Source organism: Vespula pensylvanica, chromosome 8, assembly GCF_014466175.1.
Source record: "Vespula pensylvanica isolate Volc-1 chromosome 8, ASM1446617v1, whole genome shotgun sequence".
NCBI classification, from domain to species: Eukaryota; Metazoa; Arthropoda; class Insecta; order Hymenoptera; family Vespidae; genus Vespula; species Vespula pensylvanica.
In genome coordinates, this window is record NC_057692.1 from 675,697 (window position 1) to 702,118 (window position 26,422).

A 26,422-nucleotide genomic window follows, 5' to 3' on the forward strand; every position below is an offset into this window, starting at 1 on the left:
AGAGTTTGTAAGATGTGATTGTAAAACGAGAAGGATGAAATAAACGTGAAAGATATAGGAATGGAAGAGAAGGAGAATGTGCGTAAGAAAAAATGAATAGATGGCAGGAAGTTAGCGTCAATGCAGCTGCGGTCCGTTCGCGTTCCCTGTTCCCGGTGTTCAGATCCAAAATTAGTAAATAAAAGATGGTGGCAACGAGCAAGTTGTGTACCACATTGTCGCTAAGAAAATGTCTGGTAAAATGAAGTGGAAACGTAGAGGAATCGTGATTTCAGAAGAAAACTCAAGAGGCATAGAGACCTAGTGAAAACGTTTTTCTTAGGTACTCTAATTAACGTGTAAATAGTGTTCTTTTTTTTATCTACGTTTACCGAAGTAGAAAGAGAAAGAGAAAGAAAGAAAGAGACAGACAGACAGACAGAGAGAGAGAGAGAGAGAGAGAGAGAAAGAGAGTAAAGAAGAGGGGAGAGAGGAAAGAGAAAAGGAGAGAGTGAGACACCGAGAGAGGACCGAGGAAGAGTGGCGGCCGAAAAGGAGGATAATCTTGCTCCAGAGTTCACTGTAAGGTACAAATTCTCGCTATTTTTAGAATACGGCCGGACTGTCGATATTCATTCAAAGCTTCTGTCGACGTTATTCATTTGGAGTTCCAATTTTGAGACTCTAAGGAATACGATCGAACCGATTACTATAGTTATATGTACAAATATATATCTATATATTATGTATGTAAAATGAGGAAGGATAAGAACGCTCGATTGATCTTATTACTTACTTTTATTAAGTGTTTACGAGCATTGAATAATCGTCATAGAAAAGTTTAATATCTCGGACTTAAATAATCGAATCTCGTAGAAGATCGATCAGGAAGGATGATTTTTCCTAAATGCATGGATCGTGGTTGAATAATCATTAGCGTAGTAAAGGATCCCTTTTGAATATCAGGATGCTATTTTTATCGGTGGAAACCTAAATACCGAATAGCACGCTCTCGTAGAGGTGCGCGCTTGCGTCTATGTATGCGTGTAACACGTACACGCTGACACACATTTTGCTTTTCTCAATTGACAGTTGAGTCGATCCCGTTTAAAGTAACAATGCTCGTTGGCGCATCTTCTTGAATTCTTATACGTAAATTCAATTCTAAGAATGTAATCATTCAACGATAATCGTTCGATCGTAAAGTTAAACATTTGGTAGAAAATGAAATGTTTAAGAAGCACGGTTCGATCTTGGGATAGTTTAATCGGTATTCGAATAGATGTGTGTGTGTATATATATATATATGCATGCATGCATGCATGTATGTATGTATGCATGCAAGTGCCGTCGGTCGAGCTCGGATTTCAAAGTACCGCCGGCAGTATGCTTGAAACCGTATATGCTTAGTAGCCTTGATCCTTTCACCGTTATAAACCGATTATTGGACTTTGATATTTACTATTTTAGACGGCACGTAGAGATATATGAACGCGCGAATAACTTTGAATAAGTGAAATAATATCGATAAGAAAAAGGTAAAGGTTAAAAAGTTAAAGCAGTAAATATCGAGTAAGTAGATCTTTCTTCTTTTGGTCAGACAAGAGAAATGGAAGAGGTTAGAATGTCGTAAGGAGAAGAGGCGCGCTTTTCAAACCGTTAACGCGATACTACCATCCGTTTTCTTTTTTTTTTTTTTTTTTTTTTGTTTCGACTGATTCGTAGAGTCAATTCGTCGCTGAGAAATTAATATAGTACGAAAGATAATCGTAGTCGTTGTCTCGTGATGTCAACGTTGTTATTATTGCAAAGGAAGGGTGCGATGACGACAGGGCCGTCGTACACCATCGTCGTCGCTCGTTCGTCGTATCGCGAAACGAAACCGTTTTGGATCGTGGTACTTACCGAGAATAACGAGATACAATAATATAACGTGAATCACACACCAGGATACCGTATTAGTACACCGTGTGACGTCATAGTGGAGAACATCATCCTTAACCGCGTCACGCACCGCTAAACCCGACCTTCGTCCGACTATACCTACTTAAGCTTTCCTTTCGCATTCCAACGACCTATTGGAGAAATGAGTTTTTTTTTCTCTCTCTTTAAAACGAGTCTCCAGTAATCGAGACGAGACCTTGTAAACGCTTTTTCTCTCTCTCTCTCTCTCCTTTTTTTTTATCTTCATCGCCTTCTCAGCGATAATAATAAAAAAAAATCCATCTTCCACGCATTGTCCCGTTTCTGCACCCCCTACGTAAACTCTGCGACGATCTAGTATCTATTTTTTATACTCAATACTCTCATCGTTCGTCAATTTGTAAGTTTGCCTTTCTTTCGGAAGACAGAACTTTCACAAGACAGATCGTAGAACGTGAATTCGTATAAAGATATGGGAGTCATTAGGACGTCGGCCCTGAGGCTGGTCTGCCCACGCGACGGGTCTACGTGCTCTGCTAAAAATATCGAAAGCGCACCACCGATCGAGTATCGAGAATGATTTCGTACGCGCACGTGTTTCTTTCCCCTTCTGTATATACTCCGTATACTACCGATCATCGGTGACGAGGACGAGTGATATCTCTTCTTAATCCTGCCATTGTTCTCTCTCTTTTTTGATCTTCTCATGTATATATATACATACATACATATATATATATATATATATATATATATACATACATACGTAATAAAGTAAAAGAAATATAAAAAGAAAGAAAGAAAACCAAAAGAAAAAATCAATACTTCGACGACTCGTATACGTAGGTAATTTTTAATGGCAAATTAAGAAACGCTGCCTCTTTCTACTCAACGAATAGTAGAGATTCGTTTGAGTGAATTTTCCTAGACTCGAGACACGTTTTAGTTTCTCGACGACCCTCTAAGATTATTAAGTACTGTTAGACGACAAGTGTACGGTTCAAAAGTCGCGACGATACGTTTATGCATTGCATCTTGCTAGCTAGTAGTCACGAACATCAGAAAAAGACAGACAGAGAGAAAAAGAGAGAGAGAGAGAGAGAGAGAGAGAGAGAGAGAGAGAGAGAATGAGTAGAGGGGAAGAAAGATGAGGGAGAAGAAGAGAAGAGGGGGTCCAACGGACGGGAAAATGAACTCAGAGCATGAATGCATCGCCTTCTAAAATATGCAGACGGCATTGCGCTATGTATGCCAGTCGCTGAAACTCGCTAGGAAAGGATGAGTCTTCCCGATTTTCTTCTAACTCGTTACACGTGACACGCGGAAATGCTTTCTCTTTGCCTGCCCATTTTCCTTTCAACGCTTGAAACGATCTCAAAGCGGGACATTCAAATCTACACGCGTTACGTATAATTTGGTCGAATAAAGCGTTGAAAAAAAAAAATATATATATATATATAAAATAAGGAAATTTGTAAAAGAACGAAAAAGAATTAAAAAAAAAAAAAAAATCGAATAGTCATAAAAAATAATATCGGGAATAATAATACACGAAATATTTTATCTGTCCGAGTTAAACGATATAAGCAATAAAATCGATGGCTCCTAGTTCCAAGGCAAATGGCCAACCTTGGAATGTTCTAGGCGCGCATGCTGCCCGTATCTATTTTATGTATATATCAATAGAGCAATACGAAAATACATAATAACTGTGTAAATTATAGTTCGGTAGTCGAGTTTAGAGTAAACGTAGTCGGTAAAAGCTCTCGACATTGTTAAATTGTGTAGCGTGACGTTATTCGAGGTCTTTTCGTTTTTAGAATGGTTCAATGAATTACGATAAAGATCGGATGTTCGAGTGTAATTTTCTTCTGGTTGTAACGTAAGTGGTAATAGTAACGTAACATTTTTGGCATCGGAACGTAGAACGGGGCTAAAATATTGTAGATCGTAACTTGTCTTTTCGATATAACGCATTCTCGTTCCTTAGTAGAAGAAATTTGTATATCGTTGCGTGTAAACGATCATAATGACGCAATAATATTTCGTGCACGTCTTGATCGTTCTAATCTGGCAAGTAGTAACACGTTGACAAGACATTCTTCTACCGAGTATAAAATTCCTGCTTCTCGGTGCAAGTGCTCTCGTCCGAACTAGAAGGGAACGCTTCTACTTGACACTGATGTGAATTCATCGTACGTTGTATACGTATAACCTATTCAAAGTTGTTGCGCTGTCACAGCACAATTGCACTTTTTTTAATTGTCCTTGCTTTTAAGTGCCATCAATATCAAGCTAAGCGTTTCATTCATTAAACGATTAGAATAATAATAATAATAATAATAATAGTAATAGTAGTAGTAGTAGTAATAGTAATAATGATAATAATAATAATAATAATAATAATAATAGTCAAATTACGTAAGGACAAATGGCGTCGTAGTTCTTCCCAAGAAGCAAAGTGTTCTTCCGGGAAAGATGACGACCGATCTTGCAACATTTGCATCGTCGTCATTTGATGATTGCTTTGTTTTTTTTAGTTTCATTCACCCTGCATGCCGTTGCACGTCTTTCTCGTGAATCTTTCCCGATTCTTGTTTCTCAACGAGGCGTCTGAACGAACGCCGCATTTAAGCCAGCCGTTATCCATATTGCGGTGCATTAATAGCCGGACGTCGAGGAGAGAGAGCTATAGTTTCTCTCGAGGCGAGTAGTCTACCAAAGACAAACACCGAAACAGCATTCGTTAATATGTTCCAATGTCCGCCGCCGCTCTAACACACAGAGAGAGATTTTCAAATTCCTTCCTTATCGACAATTCTTGAATTTCCCGCTATTCGATGTCTCCATGACAACGTAATGTCGGATAAATTTTCATCGTGATTAGAGTCTTCATTGACACGATGATCGTAAACCTTTCTCTTGACCCTTATATAATTTTAAGATATTAACTAGCACGATAAAGCTTTTAATTCATACTTGAATTATATATATATATATATATATATATATATTTATATATTTACAAATATATTTATCACACCGTTCTAATCGGTTATACTCCTATCGTCGGATTGATTTAATGGAATAAATTTAGTCAACTTCTCTTTTAGCGAATCTATATCGTTGAATAAAGTTGACATTGAAAGTTAATTTTTTCTTTAGTTTGTCAATGATTTCGCAGTAGCAATAGGTAGATGTATTCCTTGCGCGAAGATGCGAGATGGCATAGAGGAGCCCACCGACGTGGAGACACACGTTGGCGTCTCGATGCTCGAAATAAACTCACCGCATTCTGTCTTTCTCTCTCTCTCTCTCTCTCTCTCTCTCTCTCTCTCTCTCTCTCTCTCTCTTTCCCTTTCTCTTTCTTTCTCTTTCTCTTTCTCCTTCTCCTTCTCCTTCTCCTTCTCCCCTTCCAATCTCGCTTTCACTCTTCTTCTTTAACACGTAAGCTCGCCTGGCTTAAAGCGCCTACTGTCATCCTCCTTTTATGAGGACAGGGACGAGGTTCCGTCCGTCTCTCTTGCTGTTCTCTACTATAGCCAGAAGAGCCAGAAAGAGAAAGAAAGAGAAAAAGGATCATGCTTAGAGTCAAGCCCTTAAAAAAGTATTTCCTCCAAAAAAAAAAAAAAAAAAATAAAATAAAATAAAAAAAAGAAAAAAATTATGTCGTATCTGGGCGTGAAATAAAGAGAGAAGAAAAAGTAAATGGCGATCTTTTCGTACTTGGCTCATTCGTTCTTCTCTTTGAGTTTCAAATCGCAATGTACAAGTCGGTAGTTTTGCTTATGTTTTCTAAAGTTTATTATACCGTTATTATATCGTTTGATTCTAAATAAAATCGTCCTAAACGAATTTATAATTTGTAATTATAGAGTCAATTCGATCTGCTTCTAATATCAATCTTTTTCCTTTCTTTCTTTTTTTTTCTCTTTTTTTCAGATAAGTAACAATCAAGATGGTGGTGGGCGAAGCTAGTATACATAATATAATGGGAGGGATGGAGAGTACAGGAGGAGTGCGTCTTCATAATCACAAGAGGAAATTGAAGCAAAGGTGAAGTGTCTTCATCGTGATGGCCAAGAAAAAAAAAAAAAAACAAAAAGAGAACTATAGATCGAAGAAAAAAAGAAACGAAACTCGTCGTTGCACGTAATTACGAATTAGCTGGAATCCTCGTTGACGTTTGACCGATCGACCGATACTTCGCTTGTTGCTGTTAAGCAATATAATTAATTAGAAATTTTCTAATTGGCAAGTTTACAAGTTTGCGGAGCGATAAACTAATAAAATGCGATCGGTGATGCGTTCACCGATTTATGAGTTTTGGCAACGATTCGCGGCTCGGTATGCGACGAGTTTTGTTTGATGCCCGAGAATCGGCCGATTTGTTTCGACAGGCGCCGGCTTTCTAAGTTCGCTGGCATCGATCGTTAATAATCCAATATTCTCAGGTTTGACATTATCAAGAAACTGGGCCAGGGAACTTATGGCAAGGTCCAATTAGGAATAAACAAAGAAACGGGCCAAGAGGTAGCGATAAAGACAATAAAAAAATGTAAAATAGAGACAGAGGCTGATCTGATTCGGATACGTAGAGAGATACAAATCATGTCAAGCGTACAGCACCCTAATATCATTCACATTTACGAAGGTAAAACATTGACAATCATTTCTTACGAAGAAGTTAACAACTCCAAATGATTAAATATATTAAAATGTCTTTACCTTTGATAGTTTTTGAAAACAGAGAGAAGATGGTATTGGTTATGGAATATGCAGCCGGTGGTGAGCTTTACGATTACTTGAGCGAACGCAAAGTTTTGTCGGAACAGGAAGCACGAAGAATATTTCGTCAGATAGCAACTGCAGTTTTTTACTGTCACAAACATAAAATATGCCATAGAGATCTTAAACTAGAAAATATACTCTTGGATCAAGTTGGAAATGCAAAAATTGCTGACTTTGGTTTGTCAAATGTATTCGACGAACAAAGATTATTGAGTACATTTTGCGGTAGTCCATTGTATGCAAGTCCTGAAATAGTAAAAGGTACACCTTATCATGGACCTGAAGTAGATTGTTGGAGCTTGGGAGTCCTTTTATATACATTGGTTTACGGTGCCATGCCCTTTGATGGGTCCAATTTTAAGCGACTAGTCAAGCAGATCTCACAGTCTGATTATTTTGAACCCAAGAAACCTTCTCGTAAGTTTATTTAATATATGTTAATTTTATATCTCAAGCGTGTAACTTTTCCATATCTATTTAGCAAGTACACTTTTGTTTCAGCCGCTTCCCCTCTGATTAGGGATATGCTCACAGCTTGTCCCGCTAGACGAGCAGACATTGAAAAGATTTGCAGTCATTGGTGGGTAAACGAGGGCTATGAACAAAATTGTCTCGACATCGCGGAAGATCTTGCTGCACAAACTCCTGTTCGACTCGATTTGTTGCTCTCGTTGGTACCTCAATCGGCTAGCGCAGAGAAATTACTTGTAGGCGATCAACAAACAAGCGGAGATGTCGCAAATAATATGTCTTCCGAAACGCTAGTGCCTACGAGATGTCACTCGGTTGGTAGTCTAATGGAATTCGATCAAAGTAATTCAGACAGACGAATAAGAGAATTATTTGAGGAAGAAAATAGAGGAGCAGCAGCAGCTACGGACGCGAAGAGAAAATTAGAGACTACGCCATCGATGGATGAGACAATTGCGGCGACCGTTAAAAAGAAAGAAAGGTCTAGGAGAAAAGAAAGATCAGACGAAAGAGAGCCTAGAATGTATAGATCAACGTCCAGGCATCATTCAGCACCGATTCCAAACTCTATAATGGAAGAAACGATGGAAGTAGAGCCTACAGCGACTGTAACTGTTCCTACAAGTAAGACTGTTGATTTAAATAAAGTAGACGCGGCAGCTTGTTTAGAATTAATAGAAGAATCTAAAGAAAAATCACCTAGCAAGGAGAGAAGTAAGACGCCAGTACCTATGGAGCATGAACAATTATCCAAAGAAATGTCTGCAAAAAATATTGATAGATTTTACGATACTAGTCAAAATGAAAACAAGAAGGAAGGTACGTTGCAAGAGACGTCGGAGGAAAGTAATCATCAACAGGCAATTGCTTCTGTAGAAAAGAATAAAAGTACACATGCATTACCAAATAAAGTAGCGTCAAGTAAGGAATTAAACGATACTTCCAAAATAAATGTGCCAAATAAAGATAATTTAAGTAACAAGTTGGAAATCGATAATCCGCTCGACTCCGTTTCGGAGGATATGAAACAAATAGACTCTACGGATAAAGAAATTAAGAAGTTAAAGGAAAGAGCGTTGTCTCTTGATTCTGAACTTGCCAACGAAGTAGAGGATGTACTTACGAAACCCGTTGAAAGACGGCGATCGAAAATCTTTGAAACTGCAGAGAAGTTCAATCAAATGACATCCAGCTTAGAAAATGAAAAGCCAAAAAAGATTTTCATTCCTGGTGTTAACGTCGGTGGTGCCAAGCGTGCCTTCGAACGCAAAGCGAGTCTTACATCTGGTACCGTTACACCGGTTAAACATAATGCTTCTAAAGTTATTATCGACGTAGATAAGAAATCTGAAAAAATTGATGATAAATCAAAACTCGTTCAGGCTAGCGTAGATACGGAGGAGAAGTCGAATAAGCGAGACGACGCTAAGAAACGAGCTGTTGATATAATAACTGGCGCGATTGGTAAGCCACCCGTGCTTCGAAAAGTTAATGGTTCTCCGCCAACGTCTCCTCAAAATCAAGAGTCTAAAAAGATAGGATTAAAGATACCAGTAGGTCCGAACGATATTAGGGCTGCAACGGTATCTGTATCTACGCCAACTGAAACCAAATTCTCATTTGACAATAATTCCATTTCGTCCGACATTACTGTGAGTTACATTAACGTTTCATAATTTATAAAGAACGATACTTCATAAGTTACGTCTCTTTTTTATTCCTCAGACACCTACTACGTGTGAAATATCCAATAGTGATAATTCACAAACCGAAGAGCCAAAGGTATCCAGCAAAATGGAAATAACACTTAAAAGTGCCACTTTACCACGACCCCGAAAAACAAGTAAAGCGGAAATTACATTGTCAGGGAATAAGATTCCAGATACAGTTGCTTTTAAATCAGAAGTGGAGGCTAAAGTCGATGCTTTCCCGTCGCAGAAGCTAAGAACACAAAGATCTGAAATAGCATTTCCCGTGGCTGCAGTAGTTCCACAGACAAATAGAAGTTCCAGTCTAGAACCAGAGATAAAGCCGAAAGTTCAACCGCGAGAGAGGATTATCCCTATTCAGGTAATTTGAAAAAAAGGAAAAGGTCATTCTAATTAGCACTTATTTACGTACTATTCGATAATAGGTTGAGCCAGACCATCAACATGTACAACAATCGCCTACTACTCCTCCCAAACCTCCGATGCCACAGAGATCTATGTCCCAGCGATCAGGATCTTTATCTCGTCAATCAACAGCGGACTCCGATACTGACAGTGCTCTTGGTTCAACGATAGGACCGGAACCGATAAGAAAAAGCCCGAGGGAATATATAATTCCTATTGCTGTAGAAGGTGGTGGCTATGTTACACCCAGATCTGGTAGTGTAGAGCCAGAAAGTAAAACTGGCACACCAACTAGTACAAATCCGCCAAGATCCAGATTCAGTAGACCAAGAAGAATGAGTTCTCTGTTATCTGATGCTAGCGAGGATGAATCGCCATTTTCTACTTTACATAGGTATCGTCGTGCTCTATTATACTCTTGATAAAATATTTATGGATATGTAATATCCATATGTATATTTTGCAGAGATAGCGAAGATCTTTTACAAAGGCATATGCACAGATTGCGAAGTTCACGACCATCTAGACAACCGTCTGAACACGGCGATAGTTTATCTTCCGGCGAAGATGACGACGACGATGGTTTCGAACTATTAACAGCTGAAAATTTGTTTTCTACTTTATTGTCTAGAGTACGAAGCTTGACACAAAGACTTAACGTTGACGATAGAGGCAGTAGTAGTTTCCCAAGCAGCCGATTATTGGGACGACTTGGAGTTAATTCGCCGCAAAATTTCTGGGGTCATAATAAGCCATTATCAAGGTAATTTAAAAAACAAAAAAAAATGTATTTTATCTTACATGACGTATTCACAAAGTGATATATGTGATATTGTCGTATGTAGAAAAATATATGAGTTAAGTATTCCTTTGTCTAATGGCAATGATATCATTGCTCATTTATGCAAGCCACGAGATCTACTTTGAAACAAGGACCGTGACAACGTGAGTTCGATTTAAGGAAATAATAAAATAATGTAGAAAATTGCTAAAAATAATTTATGTCACCTGGGGCCTTTAAAAATAAACATTTTTATACCATGCACTTTAATAGTACAGATATAAATTGACAATTTTATACGCATATCTTATTTTATTTAGTTTAATTTGCAATACTGTTCTATATTCAGCACGTGGTAGTGGCACACATGATACAGAAATAAGTGGGCTGAAAATACTTTCAACCTGCCCATAGATACTGGCACCCTTTCTTTTGCATTACACTTTCATTTTACTCCACTCTCTTTTAATCAATACCGCTGTTTATTATATATTCGGAAGATATTAATTTTGGCATAAATTAATAATGATAGTTATTATACGATATAAATAAATACTTGGCTAATATCATAAGATATTCTGATAATAATTAATAAACTTTTTTTTTATGACCATAGGCGACTGTCGGAATCGCAGTTCAAACATTCTCTAAGCCGTGACACCGATATATTTGGCAGAAAAGATTCTACCAGTTCAATAAATCCTGGCTCTCCTAATAGTCCAGGTTCTCACAACGCACCTTCTTCAAGAGAGAGCGTTTTTGAAATTGGAAGCAATACATTACCACGAGGTAAGGATATTAATCTATACGTACGTCCTACAGTTTACCGTGGAATTACCTGTAAAACGATAATATAAAATTAGAAAGTAATCAAACAAAATTTTACTTCCTATGAAATTTCTATTGCTTTACTTATTTAGATACAATGAGCTTGTTCAAGTAAATTATCAACAAACAGGAATCCACTGTGAAATGTATAAGTTTAAATATTTGATGTTGTATGGTGTTAACACACGTTTTCACAGTAGCTGTATAATATCCGCACATTGTAGTTACTACTTATGCAGTTTCTGTTATTATATCGCTTTCGTAGATAGAACTAAACAATGTAGATAATTAGATTGAAACGATCTGCTGTGAAAACGTGGTATTACAATGCTATTTTGTCACTGGCTAAGAATATTAGCCGTGTGAGAAAATGCTGGATTGTATTCAGTATGCATTTCCTAGTACCTAGCTGTTGTCGAGTCGTTGATAGACAGAGCATATCTTTTCTGTTTATTTTATTGATTTACCTATTGTTTTTTTTTTTCCAAGTTATTCCTTTGATTTATTGCCTGACGATGTTTTGCAACTTTTGACTACTAACACTTTTTAGAATAACTAGATGGTTCATGTTTGGCACAGGTGGGTAGACTTTTTATTGATTTTTTTTTTGTTTCGTGAAACATAGATTTTTTCTATTTTATTTCGTTATTTATTATTAAATTTATTGGGATTGTTATTAAAGTGAAAACAAAATCGAATATTTTTTCACAAATAAATTTTCTATTAATTTCATAAATACTGTTTATTATTAATAATCGCTATATTATTTCTTTATGTTATTTATTATTTCATACATGACTCGTTTACCCTAAAAGAAAATATAGACTTTTCATCTAGTATAGAACTTAAATGCCTTGTCATGAATCATTGGTAGATAGTTCATATTGAAACCATAATAATTTATACATTAGAATATTTAATAATAACATAAATACATTTGACAACTATCCCCAATTGTAATAAAAAATTAAAATAAAAAAAAAAAAAAATCATTAAAACAATCGTAAACTCACTTCGCCTGACATAGAACCTTGTAATATGCAGTAATTGTTGCAATGCTGTTGTTGATTTATATTATCCTATAACACTTTAGCAAAACCTTTTTTTTTTCATCTACCTAGAATATACTAAGGTTCAGAGCATGAATACACACATCCATAAACAAATATACAAAAGAAACTCAATTCCACTTTCCAAGACAGAAATCCATATAGTTCGAATTTATGCATTATTTTACGTCTATCGTCGACTCTTCAATCAGTAATTAAAGTAAATATTTATTACCACTGATTGATATTAAGGAGATTATATTTTTGATAAAATTCTTTATTAAACACAGAATACTTTTTATTTCAATCAATCTGTTTGACTGTTGTAATAGAATAGCATATTTTCTTATTAATTCAGATCTTTTTAATGATTTATGGATAAATATATTAGTGATATATAAATTCTGTGTTACACAATGAAATTATCAAGAATATTACATTAATGCAAAAATATTGTAATGATGATTTATCCATATACTTCAATCCTACCTGAATATTTTGTAATAATTGAAACGATTATCAGACTATCAAATTGATAATATTATGTACACTATACTATACTCTTAATATCATATCAAAGTAATTCTGTGAAATTCTGAACAAGTATGTTTATCGAAGATGTATTCAGCAATATCTCAGTGGTCTAGTTTAATAATACGTATTGACGGACTTTTATAACGGTTGTTGCAGCGACCGTGCGAGTGACTCTACGTAGGCGGGCAGACGGTAATCCCCAATAGAGACATACCAAGTTAGGTACTATATTATATCTAATTTAGTGAATGTGGCCAGATGGTCCTTCTCATATAAAAATCGAGTTATTTCATCACATACACTTCTTTCGAATTCCTCGAACATTCGTTGATCTTATATTACTGACGTTTATTACTGTATCAAACAGTATCATCACAAAGTAGTTATATAACGTTTGTTATTTTTTTTCTTTTTTTTTTTTTTTTCTTTTTCGTAATATACGTAGCTGTTTAATGAAAGTTTTCGAAAAAAGCACACTTTAACAGCTCGTAAGTGTGTGCACTAAAAGGCTGTTACGTTTAAAAGGGATTAGACGGCGAGTTAATTTTTATAATTTATTCTGACGTGCAAGCATGTATATGTATGTATTGTTATTTACTCACATATTTTGAATATGGGAATAGAAGTAATGAAAAGAGGAAGAAGAAAGAGAAGAAGAATAAAAGGTAGAAAGTTTTTAGTAAAATCAAATATATGCTTACATGTTAAGAATATTTGAAATTTATATATATATATATATATATATATATATATATATAAAAAAGAAGAAAAAAAAAGAAAAAAGAAGAAAAAAGAAAGAAAAAAAGAAATAGCAACTGACAGTCTTAAATGTGATACTGAATAAAATGAGGACACTTAGAATAAATCGTATTATGCCTGCTAAAAGTTATTGACAAATCGGCTAATCGTTGGCGTGTCCTAAAGAAAAATAGTTGTTATAAAAGCAACTTTTGAAATGACATTCTTAGGGAGGGTGTTATTAAGCTGTATATGGCAAACTAAAGCTAACACTTGTATGTAATGGCTGATATTTGTTGTGTTTTAAGAGTTTAAATAACAGTGTTTTATTACTTCACATTGTCTCAGCATGCTTTAATATAATGCTATTACATATTGTATTTAATATTATATATTGCATTATATTCTCTTAAGTTAAATTTACTCATTTAACACATTGTGATTTAGACAAGTATGAAGGAATATATTTATTCTTAGCGTGTATCTTTGAATCTATTGCAGTTATGTCTTGATATGTTAATTGTCTGTATAGTCTACAACTATTATTTCTGAAAATGTGAAGTAAATCTTTTGTGTGCATGTAATTGTTAAATGAGTACACTTTTGGTTTTCTTTATATATGTATATATAACAAATTTTATATATGTACATATATACAAAAAACACACGCATATAAAGAGAAGCAGAGGGAGCGGGGGGGGGGAGAGAACGAGAGCGCGAGTGAGAAAGTTTGTGTGTTGTGTGTGTGTGTGTGTGTGGGCGCGCGCGAAAGAGAGAGAAAAACAGCACTATAGAGGCAAACAGACAGATAGACATTGACAGAAAAATATTTACCGTGAATGCATATTTTCAGTCATATTTTTTATTGTACAAGTTGCTTAAAGAAATAACAAAATTATAAATTCTTCCATTATTCTAAGTCTAAGAGTCATTATACAGGCTAGCGATCTTAGAAAGATTAATTGAAAATATGCATTATTTTGTGTAAATTAGTGTTCCACATATATCAATGGGGAAACTTATGAATATATATGTAATAACTTGGGAGATTTTTAAGAGAGAGTTAACATTATTTATTAATTTTTCGACAAATTTTATAAGAAGGTTTTATGTATGTAGAAATAAAGGAGTGTAATTATTAATATGGAGGTATTTTTCACATATCCTTGATAAGAATCCAGTTTTTTTTTTCTTTTCTTTTTTTTTTTTTTTCATCTGCCTATAGTACCTGCATAGACATTGTCTCAATTTTTTCAGATAAAGTAGAACATGAAGACATAGAAGCGGAGACGGTACAAATCAGAAAAGAGGCTCAAGAATCCTTAGAACAGAATTTTACTCCTAGTTTGGCACGAAGATTAAGCAGGCAGTTTATAGAACAAACTAGACAATCATTACCAAGATCGTCATCAATATCATGCGAGAAGTATTATCAATCTCCGACTAGGGAAAATTTAAGTTTAATAGATACACCCGAGGGTATTAAAAGGCATTCTAGTTCAACTACATCGGATCAAACGGAATATAGAAGTAGATCGGCCGATAGAAATATTCGAAGAACTAATAGTTTGTTGGAAGCCGGAAATAAAGCGGATAAACTAGATTACCGATTTTCTAGAAGAAGTATCAGTCTCTTTGACGACGACGATAACTTCTTACCACTTCCAAGACAAGTCATGACTCTTGGGAGAAAGTATAAAGAAATTGGAAGATCGAATTCTGGGAATACTTGGAGAGATACTTTTAGCGTTCATAGAACGGATAAAATTCAAGAAGAATCGTTAGAAGATACATCACAGTTGCCTAAAGAAGTATTAAACAATACGGATAATAATCTAGACGCTGGTTCGGTATCCGAATGTACTTCGGTATCTATATGTAACTCAAACACTAATTTAGTCGATACTACATCTAGTATATCGATCAAATCTCGCGACACATCCCCTGCTGATTCGTCGTCAAATATAATTGATTCTGGTAAACCACCATACAGAATGGATTCGTCGAAAAATTTTGAAAATAGACTTTTGGCAGCTGAGAATCTGATAAAGGAATCAAAATTGAAGAATTTAGGACCGTCGAAGTTTGATCCCAATTTAAATTCTAATTACAAAGAAACTGATAAATGCGACAAAGAGTCTTTAAGTACAATCTCGGATGCACCTAACATGACCATATCTAAGCGACGCAGTTGCATTCCAAGTTTAAGATTACGTTCTGGTTCTTTAACGAGGGAACCTTGTATAGATAGTGATAGGAGAAAATCATTTGCCGGATCGCAAGGAACTCTTTCCAACGTTAGAGCATTATCGCCAGAAAAATCTATTTTAAGTAAGTTCTTTAGAGCTGGTAGCAGTAAAGAGAGTGATTCGAAGGACAAATCTCAGAAACCTAAGCAGCATCGAATTTCACGCTTTTTACGACCAGACTTTTTTGATACCCCGCGGGAAGAAAGTCGATACGTTAAAGAAAAAGAAGCGCAAAAAGCTGCGGAGAACGAACGAAGAAAATCTAGATTCATGAAAAAGAAAAGTGAAAATAAAAGCGCGGAATGTAAGCAAGAAACGAAGCCAGAGAAGGAATTGAAGAACGAAATGAATTCGCTTAAAAAAGATAAGTCTGATATTTCGTCGGACGATAAATCCAATAAAGATGATCATTCGAAATTGAAATTTGAAAGGCAATCCTCGAGAAATAGTTTTCTACATTCTTTAGAAAAGAAATTAGAAAAGTTTCGCGTAACTGATGAAACACCAAAATCTTCGTCCAATGGCGGTCTCTTGATCGATCAGAAAGTAAGAGCTTTGAGAGAAAACTCGGCACCTCCGTCAGATTCCTTGTTCACAGAATCAAATTTAATAAAAAGGGCAATTAGCGTCGAGGATCTGTCTTCGAAAGAGAATTCTCTTAATTCTAGAAAAAGTAGAGTATCGTCTGTTCTAGGACTGTTTAAAAGTTCTGATGTAAAACAAAATTCAAACGCAATCAAATCGCAAAGTACTATAATGAGCAAGTTAAAGAAAAGTCCTCCTAAGCTTGTAAAACCGGATGCTTCTTCGACGAACGAGGATACGTCATCCACAAGTAAAATTCCAATGAAAATGGTTAAAAATGACTCTAGATTAATTAAAAAACCTACAGAAAGTAAAAAACCTTTGGATAATTCTCAAACGGAATCGAAAAAGTCGCAATACAAAGACAAAGTAAAGGAAAAAGATACGAATTCGAAAGAGAGGAAATTGTCCAACGAAAAACAGTTAAAAACAAGCGTAGAAGATGAATCGCAAATGGATAAATCATCTACAACAGAGATTTCAGTCGACAAAGAAATAGTTAAGAAAACAAATTTATGTAAAAAAGAAGATGATCCTAAGCCTATTTCTAATGTATCAGAGACTCGTAAAGTAATAGACAACGTCGCCGCAGAAGGAAATAGTTGTAAGCAAGAGAAGAAAGTAATAAAGACGAAAAAGAACATAGGATCTGTAAAAAAGATCGGTACTGCGGTTACGAAAGGGGAGAAAGAAGAAAATGGCGATAAGAAAACATCAAAAATCAGTAAATTAAAGGAACCAGTGCAAAAGGAAGAGGCTGAAGGTACTAAGAAGAAAAAAATTGTACGCGTCGTTAAGAAAGTAGTCAAAAAATCGTCTGAAAATTCTGACAGCAAATCGGAAGAAAAAGGAAAAGTTTTAAAACCTATTGCAAAAGGTAGTACCTCGCCTAAAAAAGAAAAAAGTCCAGAAGCTCCGGCGATCAATGCTGATAATTCAAACGAACGTACGTCTGACTTACAAAATTCAACAAAGCCTACAACCAGCGACTGTTCTACTCAAGAAACACGAACAAAGACGAAAGCAAATCTTTCTGCCGTTGATACAATATCAAATAAATCAGAACTAATAGCATCTGGAAATAATTCAAGTAAAAATCCCGATTGTACTCAAATAAATATTACGGATTCTGATGCTACTCAAACGAAACCTAGTGACCCACGAGGGAACAGAGGAAGTTTAAAGCTTGATTTATCTAAAATACCTCAGCACACATTCAGAAATACCACCCCTAAAAAGGAATCCCCAAAATCTGAAATAGTTAAAGCAAATGTCAACGCGCCGTCTCAATCTCCAAAAATAAATGAAACCAATGCTGATATCCCTTCAGAAAAGTTCTTAGATTCTTTATCGAAAATGACGCATCACGCCACTATTACTGGTAACAAAATAATTATTGATAAACCATTGAGAGCTAAGGATGTTGCCGAATTGAAGAAAGAGGTCAATGAATGTGCAAGACTTCTAGAAAATCAAATAGAATCACATAATGATACCGTACCATCCAACGAAGATATTACCGCGAGGAAAGAAGATGAAATTAACGCAAAATACGTTGCCCCAAATAATATTGACGAAACTGAACCTGCAATTGAAAAAGATATTTTCAAAGATACAACGCAATCTACTAACATAGATACTTACGCGGACGAAGTGACTTCACCTGCCGATGAACCAGACAGTTTTGATTCTTGGTCGATATGTTCGGCCGATATGAATCACACGCGAGCTGATTTAAGTTCACCCACTTCACCCTCGTATTCTCTTTTTTCGCGTGGCGATCAGGGAGAATCTGTAATAGATAGAATACGAAGGAGAAGTTTTTATTTAAGATTTAATGATAGAAGAAGGCCTTCTTTAACAGTACCACCGCCAGGAGTAACTTTGCCAAGCAGCACATTACCAAGGAAATATAGTTCTAGTAATTCAAGAGATAGAGATCGTAGTAAACTGAATAGTTATCCTTCATCCAATAAAAAACTAATGCAAAGAAGTTATAGCCTACACAACGACGACATATCGCCATTTAGAAAATCACCGATCGATAAAGAAAAATACACAGATCTAGTGTCATACAACACAGAAGTTAAAACACCCACTGAACATTATAGTACCTTCTCACATTCAACATACGATCCGTTACGAAAATATTTAAGATCTCCAACATTAGAATTATCTACAGCACATAAAAGGTACCACAGTACAGACTTTAATATGGACGATGACTTAGGAGCATATAGAAATTCTTCTCTGAATTCTATATTAAATAATAATCCGGTAGAATTTTATGGAGGTAGAAATTCTAGTATGCTACCGAGAAAATACGGATCTACTGTTATCTCCTCGGAACCAAAGACAGTAGAATATTACGAAGAATTATTGTCTCCAAGTAATCCAGAATATCTAACAGTACGAAAATCTCCATTGTCCAATGAATACCTAAACAGATGCGAAAATGGATATTACAATACAAATTTAGTTAAATCTAAAACATGTATAGCTAAAGCAAGAACAGAATCCACAGAAGAGATTAATAAAGAACTTGAAGAACAAGGAAGGTATTTATATGATTTTTTAAGTTTTAATCAATTTTCTAAAATAAAATATTATTTTTTATCGTAAATGTATTACAAACGATTGTTTTGTTTTGCAGAATAACAAGTCAATGTAATAGTGAATCCAACGATATGCCTTCAACTTCGTCAGATTTACAATCAATTATTCATAATACTGAATGAAGGATTATTAAATATAAGGAACAATAGAGAGAGAGAGAAAGAGAGGAGCATCCTTTTATATTATATATTTTTATCCAGTCGAAAAGTATATTTTTCAATTACTATATCCATCTTTTTGTGTCTTAGATTTTTACAATAATCCAGAATGAAAGTAATTTATGCAATATTTTAGAGAAATTTTTATTAGGCTTTTAAATATTTCATGGATAAATGAATCAGTACCAACAATGTTAAGTTTTATTTGAATATATTATAAATACTTGCTTTCACGTTTAACATATATTATTATTTTGAGCATAAATTTCGAAAGAATAATGAAAATACTATATAAAACTTTATATCGTCTATGTAAAGTAATGTATCAAATTTAAACGTGAAAGCAATAATTAATGTTATAATGTTTTTATATAACAAATATATTTTAAGTATTTTTATCTATATATTTCAAGCTTCTTTGTATGATAAGAGCTCTGTTGCAAAGACAATATATACGATGAAATAACAAGAAAGAAATATTGTTAAATGAAATGAAATTGTCGCACGTCCTTAATTAAAATATTTTCAAATGTTATCTATTCTCTCTTTTATTGCAAGTAAGATTATGTGGTTACATAAATTTATCATGAATGACATGAATGTTGTATTAATCATTTAGTTCTTATATTTCTTGGTAGTTGTGTCAATATTTGTGTTTTACCTTCTTTTTTTTTTTTTCTTTTTTTATAATAGCTTTAAACAAAAAGCTATATGTACACAATCTATATATTTAATGCTTATATTTATCAAAAAAAATGTTAAGGCACACTAACGAAATATCTTTATAGAATGATCAATTTCTCCTTCTTTTTTGCAACAAAAAATCGATGATGTGATTAATAACACGATGTCAAAATGCAAATAGAATTAGCATAGCATACAACTGCGTTCTTGTTAAGAAAATTCCAGCATATAGTTTATCGATACAATTGTACTGTATAGCATACATATAGCATTGTGTTTCCCAAATATAATGATATCGTTTTATGAAGGATATTGTAAGTTATGTAAGTGCGGCATTGTATATAACATTCACATTCAAGAGTTCGTTTTTTTTTTTTTTTGTAACATCAACTGTATCAAATCTAATAATATACATAATATTATTTGGACTTAAATATTTATAGAACTATAAAAGTGATATTGGCAGTCGTTGATCGTACATTCGAACAAAAAATATAAAAAGTTATATTAAGTTGTTGTAACAATATCGGAATAAAAATATCGAACGAAGCTCATTTATTTCTATGAGCTCTTTTCTTATGTCAAATAGTTCTATTAGACATCTTCAGAAACATTTATGAACGATCTTATAATTTATACAAAAAATCTGTTGTTGTTAATCATAAAGTAATAATTTTTGTTAAAAAAAAAAAAAAAAAAAAATAATGATATATGTAAAAATGCTGTTTGAAAGTATGAGAAACTAAATAGGGTTTTGATTCCTTGTAGCAATGTTGCCTTATATTCGAAAAGATGATTGCTGGTTAGATCAATCAAGGTGCGAAGAAAGTTGATGTTTGTATAGAAGCCTCTGACTGATCAACCATAGTCTTCCGCTTGTTATGTATGTGTTTTCTATTGATATACACATTTTAAATAAATATTAATAATTGAACGACTATATTTTTCTTTTCCACATTTGAGCAACTTCATTAATGATTGATTAATGATTGAACCTGTTAAGCTAGTCATATCTGTTTTTATGAAAAGATCCTTTCTATGGATCCTATTAAATTACGTTTCTATATCGAACGATATGAAAAAGAAAGTCGTACATTGAAGCTACAAGAAAAATACGTTCTTACAACTCAAATAAAATCTTTGACTGGAAAATTCTATGCACGTCATGACGCTATTTCTTTACTTGACATTCCAGAAGAATATATTAATTTTATTGAGAAACGTACAGTTTTGAAACCAAAAGATATTTATAAATTTAGACCTCCTTCAGTTAATATGGAGTAAATTATCAACGTTAATTATAAAAGATTACATACTACAAATAAAAATTTTTTAATTGTTTGAAATGATTCTAGATATGGATGGTTTACAAAACCATTGATACCAAGATCAGTTGATCCAAGATTATATTTTGCTAAAAAAGAGTGTGATTTTATTAAGAAAGAGTTATATCAACGACATCTTCAAAAAGGTCTACCAGTAGAGAGATTTACTGGTGTCCCATTTAAAACATGATACTTTTATGCACGTAAAATATATATATATATATATATATATATATATATATATACACATATATATCCATAAAATCTAAAGATAAAATTTTATATCTTCGTTTATAAGAACGTTATTAATTCGTATATTCGTATATATGTGATTAACTCATGTTAAATCCTATTCATATAAATCTTATCTTGATATAAATTTTACAACTATGTCAAATTCAATACTAATGTTGTGTTACTGTTTCCTGGCAACATGTATACTAGAATATACCAGTGTTCATCTGACAATATGGCAATTTCTAAAGAATTGATAAGTGCCTTATTTAATAAAAATGTCTAAGAGAATATTTTGTTGATATAATTTATTAAATAATTAAAAAAATTAATTAAGCGTGGTGATAGTACCAATGGTGATAGAAAAATAAAAACAAAAACTCTTCCTGCTCAATACAATGGAATTACTTGTGCTAGTGAAGTAGTTGTCAATGAACATGACAGGAAGAGGTTTTTTTGTTAAAATACAGCTTGATCTTCGCGCTGTATGTATATAATTATTGTCACCAATTTTCCAAAGTAAAGCTTATTTTTTTTTTCAAATAAAATGGATCATAAAATTAGTGATTTTTTATAGGTAACTTGTCCCGGTGTCTGGTTATGTCCAAATGGAAAAATATCTTTAAAAATTAATACTCTGAATTCTAATAGAGTGTCTCATAGAATTACACCAGTTTTTCCATTATTATTTCATGAAAAATTTACATTTGAAAAAATGTTTTTTCATGTAATTTCTTTAACAGAATTACAACATAGCCTGGAACAAGAATTCTTTTTTGCAGAATTAGTACAATGGGTTACACCTTCTGGTAGAGAAGTCATTTTAGCTACATTTGAAACAAATTTAGTTGATTTATTATACCCTACATCATGTCTTAAAGACCAATTAGCTTGTGTAGATATAGATTTACTTATGGAATCTACTAAATATTTTCCTGTAAGATTAACAAATGTTTTTATATACATTCATTCTTAATTCATCAATACAATAAAATATATATATGTGCAGGGTATAATAGCACCTAAAATTGAAGTGTCTACAAAAACAATTATAGAAGGAATTATAGACATAAATAATATTAAGACGTCAGGAATACATATTATTAATCCAAAAACAATAAACTCAAAGGTATTAGGTTGTTATTAATTTTAAATTACATCGATCATAATTCCTGTAAAAAAAAATACTTTGCAGAATGTATCATGGATCAGCAAAAAACGACCAGTCAAGGGTATTATCAGACAAAAAAGAGTTTGTCATAGTCAAGGAATAATTAAAGATCAAAATTATCAATTGTATGTATAGCATATAAAAAGTAGAAATATAGGACAAATATAGTTATATTAATCAATTATTTTATTCTGTTTTTACAGATCTCAACAGAAATCAAATAATAAGTTAAACTCATATACATATCCTATTAAAAGAATACAATGTTCTAATGATCAATATTGTTGTGCAGGAAAAAGATTTATTTGTGATTGTGAACCATGTTATTCAGAAAAAAAATCTAAACCCTTAGCTTCATATAATGATTTACATACTTATGACAAATGTCCCGTTTGTTTAAAATATAAATATTACTTTTCTAATCAAAATGATCCAACTAATACTGCGCAAAGTTATAATATTTATTGTAAAAAGGATTTGTTAAAAGACCATCATTTCTCTAAATGTATTTATCAGTTTTCTAATGATCAAAATGACAATATTATTCAATCTCCAAACAATGTACATACAGCACAAGAAGAACCAACAGTATCGATGTAAGATAATTATTACTAATAAATGATTGTAAGATAATTATTACTAATAAAAAAAATATCATATACATAATTTATTTTGCAGGTTAGGATCGAAAGTAAAAACGGTAGATAACGTAAATGAAACCTATCATAAATGCGAACAAAATCAATTGAAAGATTTTTACAAAAATATGGAAAAATTTTATAAGAGAATGTATGAACAAGCAAGAATGCATGCTGAAGAAATTGATCCATAAAAAATTGACATGCATCTATCATGCATTTTATATTATGATGTCGTGATTAAAATTGGACCTGTGTTATTGAAATATTTGTTTTTCTTAAAAAATAAATATTAGTACAAGCAGAATTTTATAACTAGAAGACCACAATATCATGTATTGTGGTATTATATTACAGTATTAATTTTTCATGTTACATTCTTCAATGTACTATATACATATTTACAGAGTAAGTTTCAAAAAACACTAATTTCAAATTTATTTCTTTATATAAACTTGTCTTCCTTTTTTATAAGCCGGTGTACCTGCTACCCTTGCACCACGATGAGTAACAGATTTTTTCAAGAGAGCTGGTATTCTTAAATGAATACCTCGTGCACATGGAGTCCAACCTTGTAACTTAACTTTTTCATTTTCTTTGGCAGTGATTGCTATCCAACCTATAGAAATATATTTTAATATTTTATGATTTTCAAATAATTTGTAATATTTTAACTCATTAAATTAATATTATAATATTTTTCATTTACTTAATCGTTCATATTGTATACATAGAATTACCTGCATTTGATAAAACAATATCTCCTGTAGACTCTATTTTACTGATACCTGTTATTTCAAACTGTTTTGACTGTAAGAGAGGCCATACTTTCAATCTCTGCGGATTATTTATAGGCACAACCAAAGCTTCTGTGTGTAATAATTCTTTATATAAATAATCCGCATCAATGACACGGCACATTGTGATAGGTAATTCGTCGCTTGCAAAAATTGTACATCTGTAAAAATTTGTAATTATAGAAATAATATATGGATGCAATTTAAACCTGGTATATAAACAAAGTACCTAATAAATTCGTTTCCTTCTAAATAGTCCAACCTTCCCAAACCTCCTATAAATATTGTTTCTTCTGGTTGTAAAACAAATGTTCTAGGTGAAATTATTTTATTTGGCAATGTTTTTATTATTTCCTCAATTGTTAATAAATCCATTATTTGATCCGGTTGAATAGTTCCAGGTGTATCATAACACCAATGGCTATTTATATATTCAGGACTAGTTTCATCCAATCCAAACTTATTTTTATTAGATTCAGAACTTGAAGAAAAGACATCGAAATTCTTTGAATTATTGATCTTGTGTGATGTAAAGGTCTTACCAATAGCTCCTAGATAATATTAATAATGTTGCAAGATACAAAAAAGAACTGAATTTAATAAATTTTAAGTGAACAACATAAGACATCCTTAATGTACCTTGTAATGTAGCGTGTTCTATATTACGCGATAATCTTAATTGATAATTTTGTACGAATTCTCTTGCATGCTCGTTTTTTGTCTCAGCTTGTAACCTCAATGTTCTACAATAAAGTCTCCACTTAGAAGGATTCAAAATAGGAAATTTTAACAAATTCAAAGTTGTTCCTGGCCATGGAGATATCGTCGCACGTTGTACGAGATCAACAGCTTGCACTTTACAATAATCAGATTGTAAGAGATCATTAAATAACGAAGATTTACCTACGTTTGTGCATCCAATTAAAAATACATCTCCTGCAATATTAAGATGCGATCTAATAAGAAAAAACAAGTATATCTTTTTAAGTTTACATAGCATAAATTTTTATATACCTTTATATCCCCATAGTTTATGTAATTTATTTATAAACTGTTCTACTCCATATCCAGTCTTAGCAGAAATTAAGGATATATGTTTAATATTTTTTTGTCCTATTCCTGCATCTTCTATGGCCTTTGATATACACTCTTTAACATGACTTTCGAATGTTGACGAATCCTTAGGCAACAAATCAATTTTATTTCCAACTACAAATACTGGTGTATAAGGATGCAAGATACTACCAATATTTGGCCATATACTACATGGAAAATCTGTTAAATCTATCATTAAAATAACTGCACATTTTTTTGTTTTTATAACTTTTAACAGTTCTGGATAATCTTCTGAAGATACTTTCACATCTAAAGCTGTATTATAATGTTTTAAAAAGTGACATCTTTGACAAACCATGCTTTTTAGTTCGTCATTGGTTACACCTAAGAATAATTCTGAGGGTAAATAACCAGGAAGCGCTTGATCTTTACAATGTAATAAAGCTCCACAACCACCACATGGGATACTACTAATTTCGATGTTTTGATTAGGTGAACCATAAAGCCAATCACTTGGATTTTCTTGCATATCATTGTATTGTTCATAATCATCCATCCACTTACTCGCAACATTCCGTAAGTTTTTTAATTCCTGTTCACGATAGGTTTCTTCGTACTCTATAAAACTTGGTTTTTCTTTACCTTGTATTGAATTTGTGGTTTCTAAATATTTTTCATACAAGGTCTTATACATTTCATTAAGCGACGATTCATCACTCTTGTTTTTAGGAATATTCTCAACAGGCATATCCACAATTGTAAAACTATCAGTAAATGCGTAAGGCATGTGTATGATCTTAGATGATTTTTTATCACCTGGATCGGAAAGTGTTTCTGTTTCATTTATAGATTTAAAGTCTGTACAATTATTATTACCAATATGGTTTAATATAACACTAAATGTGGGCTCATTTATTTGTTGCATTACTTGTTTTCTCTCTTGTATCTGTTCCAACTTCTGTTTTAGTTTTAAACGCTTTAAATATCCCAATTTAATCTTTTCATAAAACAAATATTCGCTATACAATATTTTATCTCTTAAGAATTCAACTTTTGGATCAATTTTGTAGATAATATTTTCATCAAAATTTTTCTTCGTCGAATATTGTAATTTTTGAATGAGAGAGAATTTCGTAGAATGTAATCGCAAAAAACCATAAATATCATTATTTTTGTTAAATTTTGTCCATAGCTTCGTATGTAGCGTTACTTTAATCGACATGTTTCAAATATTATATACAAATATCTCCGATAATTTATGAAGTGAAACGTATAACGTATTAAAAGGATATAATTATCACCAGAAATTCCTATTGTTATTATAATGTTAAATAATTACACGATAAATATAATCATTAAACTATACTTTTATTTCTAATTTTCGAAACTCAAAACAATTCATAACCTACTTCATAACCTATTAAACCTCTTTAAGCATTATACTATCTTTTCACTGGAAGATTTTATTCGACGAACATTTATGACTCGAATTTCGTATTAACAGTTTTACAGTAAAAGACATAAACGATTAGGTTAACTTCAATTTAACGAAATTATTAATTATAAACCATGCCTTCGACTCGTTCGAAAAGCAGGTTATGGATACTTCGGTCGACAGATAGAAACAGAGAAATAGAGAGAGAGAGAGAGAGAGAGTGCGATTATAAACGATATATCGAAAGTCGATAGGGCGTCGCGCTT

At 33.0% G+C, this 26,422-nt stretch overlaps 4 protein-coding genes across 8 annotated transcripts; 3 read left to right on the forward strand and 1 right to left on the reverse strand.

Annotated features, from left to right (window-relative positions):
• Positions 1-2: 2 nt before the first annotated feature.
• LOC122631311 (microtubule-associated protein futsch) lies at positions 3-20,434 on the forward strand. Of its 4 annotated transcripts, XM_043816874.1 has the most exons (13): positions 3-566; positions 4,443-4,608; positions 5,845-5,958; positions 6,357-6,556; positions 6,640-7,110; positions 7,195-8,816; positions 8,890-9,234; positions 9,299-9,672; positions 9,745-10,041; positions 10,188-10,223; positions 10,676-10,848; positions 14,466-18,600; positions 18,696-20,434. In XM_043816874.1, the coding sequence occupies exons 3-13, from the start codon at positions 5,861-5,863 to the stop codon at positions 18,778-18,780; spliced, it is 7,836 nt and encodes a 2,611-aa protein (XP_043672809.1). In that variant the 5' UTR covers positions 3-566; positions 4,443-4,608; positions 5,845-5,860; the 3' UTR covers positions 18,781-20,434. The 4 variants fall into 4 exon arrangements, with proteins under 4 accessions (XP_043672809.1, XP_043672808.1, XP_043672810.1 ...); XM_043816873.1 differs by lacking the exon at positions 4,443-4,608 and having other exon boundaries at positions 4-566; XM_043816875.1 differs by lacking the exon at positions 4,443-4,608 and having other exon boundaries at positions 4-561.
• A 101-nt stretch (positions 20,435-20,535) lies between these two features.
• LOC122631324 lies at positions 20,536-21,092 on the forward strand. Its single transcript, XM_043816909.1, has 2 exons — positions 20,536-20,780; positions 20,856-21,092. The coding sequence occupies exons 1-2, from the start codon at positions 20,539-20,541 to the stop codon at positions 21,013-21,015; spliced, it is 402 nt and encodes a 133-aa protein (XP_043672844.1). The 5' UTR covers positions 20,536-20,538; the 3' UTR covers positions 21,016-21,092.
• Positions 21,093-21,167: 75 nt separating this feature from the next.
• On the forward strand, positions 21,168-23,873 carry LOC122631318 (spermatogenesis-associated protein 6). 2 transcript variants are annotated; one of them, XM_043816895.1, is made up of 7 exons: positions 21,168-21,544; positions 21,637-21,996; positions 22,069-22,188; positions 22,243-22,355; positions 22,434-22,826; positions 22,909-23,276; positions 23,344-23,873. In XM_043816895.1, exons 1-6 carry the CDS (start codon positions 21,491-21,493, stop codon positions 23,060-23,062), a joined length of 1,194 nt encoding a protein of 397 aa, XP_043672830.1. In that variant the 5' UTR covers positions 21,168-21,490; the 3' UTR covers positions 23,063-23,276; positions 23,344-23,873. The 2 variants fall into 2 exon arrangements, with proteins under 2 accessions (XP_043672830.1, XP_043672831.1); XM_043816896.1 differs by having other exon boundaries at positions 22,255-22,355.
• LOC122631313 (nitric oxide-associated protein 1) lies at positions 23,126-26,407 on the reverse strand. Its single transcript, XM_043816879.1, has 5 exons — positions 24,680-26,407; positions 24,305-24,601; positions 23,895-24,216; positions 23,609-23,826; positions 23,126-23,487 (listed from the first exon to the last, which is right to left on the reverse strand). Exons 1-5 carry the CDS (start codon positions 25,941-25,943, stop codon positions 23,306-23,308), a joined length of 2,283 nt encoding a protein of 760 aa, XP_043672814.1. The 5' UTR covers positions 25,944-26,407; the 3' UTR covers positions 23,126-23,305.
• Positions 26,408-26,422: the final 15 nt, after the last annotated feature.

What these genes read in the sequence shown, in the direction of transcription:
- LOC122631311 (XM_043816874.1), top strand. Translation starts at nt 5,861, where the DNA reads ATGGTGGTGGGCGAAGCTAGTATACATAATATAATGGGAGGGATGGAG. An exon ending in CATAATAAGCCATTATCAAG is followed by an intron (nt 10,042 to 10,187) that starts GTAATTTAAAAA and finishes CATTTATGCAAG; the next exon opens with CCACGAGATCTACTTTGAAA. An exon ending in GAAACAAGGACCGTGACAAC is followed by an intron (nt 10,224 to 10,675) that starts GTGAGTTCGATT and finishes TTATGACCATAG; the next exon opens with GCGACTGTCGGAATCGCAGT.
- LOC122631324 (XM_043816909.1), top strand. Translation starts at nt 20,539, where the DNA reads ATGGATCCTATTAAATTACGTTTCTATATCGAACGATATGAAAAAGAA. An exon ending in CCTCCTTCAGTTAATATGGA is followed by an intron (nt 20,781 to 20,855) that starts GTAAATTATCAA and finishes AAATGATTCTAG; the next exon opens with ATATGGATGGTTTACAAAAC.
- LOC122631318 (XM_043816895.1), top strand. Translation starts at nt 21,491, where the DNA reads ATGAACATGACAGGAAGAGGTTTTTTTGTTAAAATACAGCTTGATCTT. An exon ending in TACAGCTTGATCTTCGCGCT is followed by an intron (nt 21,545 to 21,636) that starts GTATGTATATAA and finishes GATTTTTTATAG; the next exon opens with GTAACTTGTCCCGGTGTCTG. An exon ending in AAAGATCAAAATTATCAATT is followed by an intron (nt 22,356 to 22,433) that starts GTATGTATAGCA and finishes CTGTTTTTACAG; the next exon opens with ATCTCAACAGAAATCAAATA.
- LOC122631313 (XM_043816879.1), bottom strand. Translation starts at nt 25,943, where the DNA reads ATGTCGATTAAAGTAACGCTACATACGAAGCTATGGACAAAATTTAAC. An exon ending in AGAACACGCTACATTACAAG is followed by an intron (nt 24,217 to 24,304) that starts GTACATTAAGGA and finishes AATATTATCTAG; the next exon opens with GAGCTATTGGTAAGACCTTT. An exon ending in TATTGTTTTATCAAATGCAG is followed by an intron (nt 23,488 to 23,608) that starts GTAATTCTATGT and finishes ATATTTCTATAG; the next exon opens with GTTGGATAGCAATCACTGCC.